The sequence below is a fragment of the Myxine glutinosa genome, chromosome 7 (genome assembly GCF_964187855.1).
Source record: "Myxine glutinosa chromosome 7, kmMyxGlut1.1, whole genome shotgun sequence".
Classification (NCBI taxonomy): Eukaryota; Metazoa; Chordata; class Myxini; order Myxiniformes; family Myxinidae; genus Myxine; species Myxine glutinosa.
The window spans coordinates 90474213-90485219 of record NC_136267.1 but is presented as its reverse complement, the minus strand read 5'-3'; the positions used below and the strand labels follow the sequence as shown (position 1 = coordinate 90485219).

Here is an 11007-nt window from a genome sequence, read left to right as displayed (position 1 = left end):
ACAAACTCCCTCACTCTCTTCAATCCCACTCCTCCCTCCACGTCTTTAAAACAGCTGTTCACCACCATCTTTTATCTTCCCCCATCCAAAACCTTGATCTTTTATACCCCCGTTAATTCACCCCAGATCCACTTTTTTGAAATACCGACTTCTTTCCTGGAAGTCGTAGCAGTGTCCATGTGTTGTTTTTTTTACCTCTCCCACCCCCCGCCCCCCTTCCCATGCCTCATCCCCCCAAGCCCTATCCCTCCCACAGATCTCCCAATGTCCCTGCTCTCCATCTTGTTCTCCCACTCCCTTTATCATGTTTTATGTCAGTTTGTCTTTTTGTGATCAATGTTAGCTCTTACACGAGCCTCGATGTTGTATCCCAAAAAAATTAAAAAATCCAGATCAGTATTTAATCTAACAATGGTGTGAAATAGAATTAAGTACTCTATATATTTGCTGATGACTCCACTCTGTGCTGCAACACCCTCATCCTTCAAACATGAATTCTGTCTGTTGAGTTCATCCCACCACTGCAGCCATTGGCAAGGCTGCAGCCACTTCCCTCTCTCCAGACGTTGACAAAATCACAATCTGGTCAAACACTTGGAATATGTCTTTCAATGCTGACAAATCTCTCTCACTATCTCTCTCCAAAAGGACCATCTGGCAACGCCCTCCCTCCTCCCAATCTACTTTCTTAACAACCCTTTTCAGGAAGTTCAGGCCGTCAAATTCCTGGGTCTCACTATATCTAGATATCAGCCACGATCTTTCTTGGACAAATCCCATTTCAAAGTTGGCCTCCAAAGCCAGCTGTCAACTGGGCATCCCCCCTCATACAAAGTCCTTCCTTGGCACACATGAACCCCTATCCACCTACAAGACCTTCATCCGCAGCTTGATGGAGTACTTCTCTCTGCTCTGGGCCGTCTCCCCTGCCTCACATTTTGTTCAGATTGATGCCGTGGTAACCAAGGCCTTTTAGATTATTAGAATCTCCCACGATGAAGCTGGGTCTATGGGCCTTCGCAGACATCGCACACAAGTCAGTGAACTCTGTCTTCTACCACCTTCTGTCTGGTCTTGCACACTCTGCTCTTTAAGTGCTCTCCTCCCCCCCTTCCCCCCCCCCCCAAAGTTTCTGCAAGGCACACACGGTTCACCATCAACCCGGATCTTCTGGTGAAACTACCTAAATCCTGGATCGCTGCTCACCTCCACTCATTTGGTCCACTTTCTTTCTCTGCCTGTTTCCACATTCTCTTCCAACTTCCACACATCCCTTCAATCTCATTCTTCCTTACAGATCTTCAAGACAGTTGTTCATCACCATCTCAGATAGTCCCTAATCCAAAACCATGATCTTTTCAACCCCCCTCCCTCCACTAACCCCAATCCAATGTAATAACCTTCCAAATTTCCAGTTTTCCCTACTGAGAGTTTCCCCTTTCTGTATCCATCTTGTCCACTCCATGCATCCTCTCCTGCCCTCATTCGTCCCCACACCCATTGTTTGTCCAAGTCTGCCTCTATCTTGGCCTTTAACTCTGCTGTTGGTGTTTCCCCATCTCTCAACTGTTCTTTTTGCCCTGTACTAACACTAGCTCTTCCACAAGCCTCGACTATATGTACAAAATTTTTTTATGTTTAAAGTAAAATTATGTTTTACAATACAGTATATGATATTTATCTTTAGTTTTTTGGAACCTTAGCTTTTTTTTTTTTTTTTTTTAATTTGGGAATGATTAAGTTTTGGAAATGATACTTCACTCCTGTAGTCATTTTTATTAAGTTATTCGTTCAAGTATTCTTTAAAGCTACTAAGTGGCATTGGTGAAAGTAGCTCAAGACTTGCCTTGTCATCAAGGGACTATGAGACTATATCGTTAAGTAATTACATGGTTTTGAGGTTACTTGAAGTGTCATTCCTTCAGATGAAAATGAAAGCCGAAGTGAACCTTGATGGAAAAAAATTAAGAAGAGGATTTTGGTTCACCCTATAAAATAACATTGGAGGAAAGTACACCCAAACCTACAGTGCATTCAGAAAGTATTCAGACCACATCACTTTTTTCACATTTTGTTATGTTGCAGCCTTATGCTGAAATCGTTTAAATTCATTTTTTCCCTCATCAATCTACACTCAATACCCCATAATGACAAAGATAAAACAGGATTTTAGAAAGTTTTGCAAATTTATTAAAAAGAAAAAACCGAAATATCACATTGACATAAGTATTCAGACCCTTTGCTATGACACTTGAAATTTAGCTCAGGTGCCTCCCATTTCTCTTCATCATCTTTGAGATGTTTCTACACCTTGATTGTTGTCCACCTGTGGTAAATTCAATTGATTGGACATGATTTGGAAAGGCTACACACCTGTCTATATAAGGTCTCACAGCTGACAATGCATATCAGAGCAAAAACCAAGCCATGAGGCCGAAGGACCTGCCTGCAGAGCTCAGAGACAGGATTGTGTCGATGCACAGATCTGGGGAAGCCGACAAAATTTTTTTGGTGTTTAGGATTGGCATTGAGTATTTAAGTACATGGGCAAATTGAAAAAGTGTTGGGTGGGGGGGAGGTGAGGGGGGTGGGATTCATAGGTATAACTAAAACTGGTTGGTATAACGATAAATTAACAAGGTGATTATCTGCATTAATGAAATGGCGGTGTCTGTCATGTTTCCTTCCTCCTCTTACACGGCCTCATATCATACTCACCAAACATTGTAGGAAACATTAACAATGTCTGGGATTTCCAATCGGTCCAGTCCAAAACAACATCATATACCATACATCGTTTTGGCCCCATCGCTCAATTGTAAAGAAACACTGAAAAAATTATAGGGGTCTGGAATGAGATTTGGATCTTCACCTAAACCTAATCAATTGGTTATTGGTCCATAAGTTATCCACCAAGCAAGTTTGTTGCAAATCCGTCCACAACTTTTTGAGATATCCTCCTCCAGATATCAGTGATCTATCTGACCGTCACCCAGTTTAAACCCTAACAAACAATCAAACAGACAGACATGGGTGAAAACAGAACTTCCTTTCACCTTCGGTGGGAGGAGGTAATAGCAGAAGTTTATTATAGATTTGAATATAGAAACTGGGTGACGGTCAGATAGATCACTGATATCTGCAAGGAGTGCAGTCAGTACAACGGAAGTCATTTGTTCTTAAGTGATATTTAAAATAGCAGCTAACTTCGGCCAATTTGGTTAGATCGAAATAATATTGGGTGTATTGGCAACCTGCTGGTGCCGTCTGACAACTGATGCAGCCAGCAATGCAACTATTTGCAAAAATAAAAAAAATCGCATCCGTGTCCAAAGGAAGCGGCTCAGTTTGCCATTTTTAATATGAAATGGGAAAAGCCTAGAAGGGAACAAAACCCATGAGAATTATCCTTTATATTCCTTTATAATTACCCTCCAGAACCTTTACGAACCTTCTAGAATTGACACTTTAGAACCCTTTAGAATTATTAAAACACGGTGGGCTTGAAAGGTTGTCATTTTTGTCATTTTTGACGGATGGAAGGACATAGCTAAATATTGAAGCAGTTTCACCGCTTAAAACAAAGGTTGAAAGAGGAAAGTTAAGCAACAAAATATTTTTGATCGAAACAAGTTCAACTAGAACGGCACTCGGCAGAGTGCATACCTAGGCCAGGCTGAACAGTGGGTGGAGAGTCACGAGGCACGCGTCACGATTCCTCCGATTCACGGACGCAATTCCTCCCCGATATATGAACGCCCCCCCCATGTAAGGTCCGCCCGCGCCGACAATACCAACCGCGCTGCCTGCTGGGTTTCGCGCGGAACCGGAGCCTGAACCGAGGTGGAGCGTGGACCGGAGTGGAGCGTGAACCGGGGCCGGAGCCAACGCTGGCCCATCTGCTTGGACCTTCCTTCCTGCTATTCCCCTTTCGTGTAAGTCTGTTTGTGTTGTCCTGGGCGTGTTAATTAAGACTGTATAAGGTTGCCCTGTGTCTGCTTCTTCTTCTTCGTTTGCTCTTTGGGTTTTTGTACATAATTAATAAATCTCTGTTCTTCCTACCTTTTGGTTTCCTCTCCATCCGATCGTTTTAGTGATTTCTCAATTGAGTATACGTGGCGCGATTAGAACCACTCAGAATCGGGTTAGTCTTTTTGCTAACGGCTCGAATCGCGGATTGCTAAACCGCTCGGCAATTTCCACCTGTCCGTGGTTCGAGCGGGAGTTATTTTCCTGCTTCGCGGAGGGATTGGCACGCAGGTATTTAGGAATCCATCTTGACCAATCACCCTGGCCAATCTCGACCGTGGAGGAGCGTTGTAACTTCCAGAGGACTGTGGGAATGGCCAGCTTAAAAGACAAGGGGACTAACCCCCCCCCCCCCCTTGGTAAGGGGAGCGCCGACCCCCGGATCCGCAACAATATTAACTCTCGTATCCGAATCCATATTCAGATCTTCACCAAAATTGAATCGATTAGTCCTTGTCACACACTCAATCGGTCCACCAAGTTTCGTCCAAATCAGTCAATAACTTTTTGAGATATCCTGCTACATATCGTTTTTGGCCCTATCTCCCAATGTTGAAGAATCGCTTTAAAATTTCTAGTAGCTGGATCCGAATCCGGATCTTCACCAAAATCAAATCATTTCGTCAGTGTCACATACACTACCTCTCTGCCAGATTTAGTCTGAATCCGTCCACAACTTTTTGAGATATCTTGTTCGCAGACAGACAAATAAACAAACAGACAGGGGTGAAAACATAACCTTCATCCACCTTTGGTGGCAGAGGTAAATATTATATGCAAAACAATCAAATCCCCTTGAAACCTACAAATATATTAGTTGAACCTATAATGACTATTATGAGCTGAAGAAATAGAGAACCAAATAACTTTGAGACTTTAAAGGCAAACAGTTTTGCAGAAATCGATTTAATTCAGGAAACCATGAACAAACATCCTGACATCCAAGAAGAACAGTGCAATCTACTATACAAAATAAGACAAGTGTGTGTGTGTGTGTGTGTGTGTGTGTGTGTGTGTGTGTGTGTGTGTGTGTGTGTGTGTGTGTGTGTGTGTGTGTGTGTGTGTGTGTGTGTGTGTGTGTGTGTGTGTGTGTGTGTGTGTAAAAAAAAAATCAAAGAAAAAAAGGCTGGGCCAATCTCCATCAAATTTTGCAGTGCCCGGATGCCCAGGGACTCATGTCATGGGTACAAAAACAAAGAAGAAGATCTGTTATTTTTAGCTGCGACGAGCAGCTCTATGAGAGGACCGCGTTGTTGTTCTTGTTGTTGGGGTGCCTTTTTGAACAGCGCTTGCGCATACACTCAGACGTGCGTTGGTATGAGGTAAGAACATCGCGGACTAAAATCGCAATTTGTTTGAAGAAACCAGAATAAATTTAGCAACAAAGACAACATGAATGTTTTCATATCAATCTCGTTTCACAGATCTCGACACAAATTAGGTGTAATTAACATATATATATATATATATATATATATATACATGAAAACAATTTGCACAGGGGCCGAACCTTGGGGATGCTTAGTCCACCAGCAGAATCCTAGCGTATGCACATACACAATACAAAGACATACAGCGGATTGAGAAATACCAAAGAAACAACCACAGTGTGAGACTTGGAATATGGTCACACTTAACTGGTGAAATACGGTTGCATGGACATTTACCTCAGACCAAAACAGAACAGCAATAACATTCACGTCCATACATTATATGTAATCAGTTGATGAAGCATGTTGCGTCGCAAAACAAAGGACAAGACCAGAACTGAAAGACAAAAAGGCGCAAGTGCATGCGTATAATTTAATGACTGGTCGAATTTGGTAGCGCATATTGCAACGGATATCCTCATGATTCTACACGTCGCAGCTGGTGACCACACTGTGGTCATTTTTCTCTTGTTTTTCTAAGCCTTTTCATGAAAATGTGATAAACGTCATTGTATTCATGGCCTTCAACCTTCATGAAATTGACCCTATAGGTGCCCGCGGATACGAAAAGATACGTAAAGTTTCTTATAAGAAAAAGCCCAAATACATCCAAACACAGCTGACAGTACCACCACCATAGTACATCAGGACTTGGAAGGCAACACTTGTCTTGAGATTCAAACTATGCGAAGCCAACAAAACAACTTTATAGGCCGATACAGCACAATTGACTTACAATTGAAGTGAGTAATTGAAGAACTAAAATTCCATCTCCTCGTAAACATGTGCAAACCTACAGGCAATCCTCAAAGTATAGATAACTTTTATGGACAATAATCAGAGACTTCGTAACTAGAGAGGGGTGGGATTTTTAATTGGAAAAAAAGCAAAAGGAAAGAGGAATATCAACATAATAGATGCAAAATATGAATGAGTGGATTATTAATGCGTAGCACCCTTGGGTGATCCCACACATTGGGATGCAGGCAAAAACAACAAGAAATCTTTGACACCCAGAAAAACCTGTGGATTTCCGCTCCAATCTCCATCCTGTCATATGACAAGAATCTCAGCACACTTCCCAGATTCAGGTTGAGATTAGAGAAAGGCTCTGCCATTCGGCAGAGAAGCACTGGTAACAAATGTTTCACAACAATTCAATGGACGGTCCCTAGACGAGGTGTCGAGCATTTCCAAAAATTATACAAGATCCAAAATCAGATCAACCTATAAAATTAATGAGAATGTAAATGTCTGCAAGTAAAACATACAAATCCCTGGACGCCGATGGTTTCAAAATCCATTTGATTAAATGGATAATACATGTTCGTTTAGTAATTAGTTTATAATATTGAACCAAAATGCACAAATATATTGCAAAAACAATTACACAAACAAAATGCTAAACTACACCTTGTGGTCCATATTCGTTTGTACCATAGAGAGAATAGGAAACCAAGTACTGGCCTTGTCCTTTGCATCGTTTCAAAAAAATAAAAAAATAACGAGCAAAAGCTGGATGGAGGAAAGTCATTGATAAAAAAAAAATGCTCTGTTTCCTTCAGAACTCCCCCCAAAGTACTACCACCAAACATCCATATACAGTGTCCAAAACTGTCATGCTGGATCATACTTTAAATGGAGAAGCTGTGTGGGGTGTGTGGCTGTGTGGGTGTGGAGAGGGGGGGTGTGGGTGTGGTGAGGGGGGGGGAGGAGGGGGAGGAGGAGGAGTTCAGAGTTTTAAAATATAAATAAAAAACGGGGAAGATGAGCAGGTATATAAGGCACAAAGTTATAGCAGTTAAAAAGTCACAACAAATCTGATCATCATTCTTGGAATAGCAATGACTAGGGAAATGAGAGGGTAGAGGAAAAGAGGAGTGAATTAGGAGAGGTATGTATGTACGGGATAGAGCGAGCTTAAAAGTGGAGACGGGAGGAACGGGGGAGGGGGGAATGAGAGAGGGGATGAGGGCTGGCATTGCCGTGGGGAAGGAAGGCAAATGGTTGTGTGAGATGTAGGGGGATGGGAGGAAGCTTTCCCTGTAGCAGCCATTTTGAGGGGGCTTTGAGTCAGAGGTGAATCATGAGAAAGGAGAAAGCCAGTACAGAAAATGGAAGGTGGTTTTTGTAGCATGCCAGCCAAAGCAAATATTCGACACCTTTAAGTAGTATCGATGTAAAAATATGAAACAATCAAAAGCAGAAACTCTCAGCAACAGTAAATTAACAGATTGAAAAGCAAACGGCCTCTGATTTTAATGTCAGCACAACTGTACCAATAGCTAAATGATCCCAGAGATGTCCTCCTTTTTAGGCTTGTGCCACCAGCTCCAAGTTACAGGTGATGTGCCCCATAAAGTGTCAATCAAACAAAACCCAGACCAACCACCGACACGCAAAAACAAATTATGAGAAGCACAACATTCATAACATAAGCACACACGAATACCCCAAAACGCTTTGAAGTCATTACAGAAACATCTTCACATTCGGAAAACTCTTTATACTCAAAGGCAATTGCACCGACGATTCGTTGGGAGGGAAATATAGAAAGAAATTCAAATGAAGATGTCAAAAAGTTTTGTCCTTTGCTCTGCAACAGGAAGTGAGCGTATGTACTCTGACATCTGACCATGACGTGTTTCCCCTCAATGCCTTGGGCTACTCTGGAAGCCGCAGAAATGCTGTGACCTCCATGATAGCAAAAGCGGACAATTCACCTTTTCAATATTGTGTACAAGACGTATGCTCTGCTTGTGCACCTTTGAGCTCCAAGCTTTGGAGGGGAAGCTTACAGCAGTGAGGATGTTCTGCTGTAGACCAGCTATCATCTTACGTCATCTTGTTCCAAGGGGAAATGAAAGAAGATAACACGTCTTTTAGAAATGGCTTCCTTCTTGCTATATGTTGTAAAGAAAGGAAAACAGTTTTTTTTTTTAAACCAACCCTCTTATTTCAAAGCGAAACATTCCAACAAACATTCTTTTCAATGAATCATTCAGAATGAAAAAAGTCATTCATTTCTCAAAGAACAGATGGATATCGAACTCCATTTTCGAACTCGTTTGGGACAAACAACAGCACCTGAGAAAACCCGTGAATGTGTTTTAAGGTCTGATAGAAAGCGATCGAACTTGTTTGCTCAAGTAAAGAATTTTAAAAATTCTGCTGGAGGAGGATTACATCATTTTGACCACAGTTTTCTCAATGTAATTTATCTTCTGGAATCGAAAAGCACCAAGGAAATCGAGTTTTTATATACACAAGTCAAAGCCTTATATACCTGAAATGCAATACATGAAAAAAAAAATTCAACACTCGATATGAACAGGAAAAAATTAAATCTCCCATCACAATACAAATCAGGAAAGAAAAAAACAAGACAACTTCAGCATAATCAAACAATAACTCATTAGTGACACATTGCACAAAAGACATTCGACTTACAAGGAGTATTCCATGCACAAACATGGGTTTTTGCTGCTTTTCCCCTTTTTAAATAATCCACATTACGAAGGTAACCAACAGGCAGCGTCAGCAAATGTTACCTGCACACATCACCTGAACTCGTGTCCCACAATGGACACCTGGTTTGCACCACGTGGGACACCCGCACATACCAAGACACCTCATTTACCTCAAAGACTCCTATACATGAGTATAAAATACAGGCAAGCTTCCACGAGCACGTTTACCTTTAACAAGATGCCGAACCATTCAAATGATTTAAAATAATCACAAAAAAAATCTAAATAAATTTATGGACAATTTTTTGGTTGTTTTATAATTCAAGAAGTTTGTGGTTACTCCAGTTGCTTCAATTTAAATGGTTTATTTTATTTTTCAAACTAGCAGAGCAACATAATCATGTGATATCAAATGTATTTTACTCATTTTACAATTAAATAAACAATAATTTACAGCACAACAAAATCGATAATTTCTGACGTTTACAAAGCATTTTCTAAAGCAATGATTTATCAAATAAAATTGAAAATAAGCACCGAAGTAATGATTTATTTGGGGTTTCTTTCTAATTGGGGTTTTTATTTTAATGGGACCAAATGGGATCGTTTAAGATACGTTCAACTCTTACAAGTATATATATATATATATACATATATAAAAAAACGAACAAATATTGAGCACTTGCAAAACCGATACAACGAAGCAACAAAAAGTTACCTTTGTGCTTTTGGGACAGAATGTTCTACTTCTATCGTTTTCCCTTGAAGTTCTACTTTCCCTGAAACGAAAACGCCAGATTCAGGTTATCATCGCCGAACTTAACAAGCACGAGCACGCGGTGATAACCATGTAATAAAGTTAGACCGCGGGTACTGAAGGCCACGGCGAGACGGAAAGTTATCAGGACGACGGACCGACCGCCGGATATGAGAAATGAAAGAAAAGCGAAACTTGGTGCTCGTCGTCGTCACGTTCGCGTGTACGGACCGTGGAACTTTATTTGGGGTCGGGGCCATCGGGGGTGGGGTGCACGGACCGCGGACGGCGGGTTTAGGCCACGGGCCAACTCGCGGCGCAGCAACGTAGGCCGCGGGCCCTTCGCCTCCATCCACTGTGGCGATCCCGCGGACATGGCGGAGGGTTACCGACGGCACGGTGAGCACCCCGAGGAGCACGGGGAACCACCACGAGTCCGGGGTCCTCGGGGAGCCACGTTTAGGGTGTCAATAAAATGTGAAAGAAATAATGCGGAGAAATCGCGCTACGAAAACTGGTGGCGGATGGGAAAAGGGACGAGGAGGGACGGAGACGTGAGCGAATCGGTGCGATATGGTGGGAAATACGGGGGACCGGTGTCCGATCTTCAGGTGTGGACCCTGACACCCCGAATCGGTCCATTGCTCGTGTGTGTGCCGCGATCCTGTGACGTCCCGTGCGGTGACTTTCCCCGAACGGAGCCACCGAGCGAGCAAGGTGCGGCCACAGCGATTGATGAAGCGGGGACGAGTCCGACAGGAGTGAACCTACAACACCAGAACAACACCCATGCTTACCTGACAGCGTTTCGATCGCTTTCATCGCCCAACCGTCATCGGGTGCGTCCACGAACGCGTATCCATTCTTCACGAGAAACTGTCCGCTAAATGGGATCTTCCGTTCGTTGAAGACCGACTCGAGGTCTATGGACGTGACGGACTCGCTGAGGTTCCCGACGTACAACTTGTTCATGGCTGCGGTTCGCGTGGTGGGGCCGGGAGCGCAGTGGGAGAGATGGAGAAGAACCGCCCTCTACCCACCACCCCCTAGCACCACCAACACCGCATCGCCCGAATACAACAACTTTATTCTTCTTCACTCTTTATGTTTGTGATTCCTGTTGTCCTCTGTCTCTCCGTCACATACTTACAGTTCCCTCGTATTCCTTCCCTTGTGCGTTTGATAACTTTAGCCATTTTACCGGTATCCGCCCCCTCCGCCATTCACAGCGCCGCCTTCAAACAAACAAATAAATAAATAACTACAAAACCGATGGCGCGACCACGACGCACAGTCGATGTGATGGTGAAGCATGGGGACT

The 11007-nt window shown here is 42.8% G+C and overlaps 1 protein-coding gene across 1 annotated transcript in view; it reads right to left on the bottom strand.

The window, feature by feature from the left end:
- Nucleotides 1–10803, bottom strand: part of LOC137431402 (insulin-like growth factor 2 mRNA-binding protein 1) — a 147958-nt gene extending 137155 nt beyond the window's left edge. Inside the window, exons 1-2 of the mRNA XM_068122698.2 lie at nucleotides 10484–10803; nucleotides 9648–9708 (exon numbers count right to left, since the gene is read on the bottom strand). Coding sequence (XP_067978799.2) covers nucleotides 9648–9708; nucleotides 10484–10658 — 236 coding nt within the window. The 5' untranslated portion in view covers nucleotides 10659–10803. The remainder of the gene's footprint in view (nucleotides 1–9647; nucleotides 9709–10483) is intronic.
- Between the last annotated feature and the right edge of the window lie 204 nt (nucleotides 10804–11007).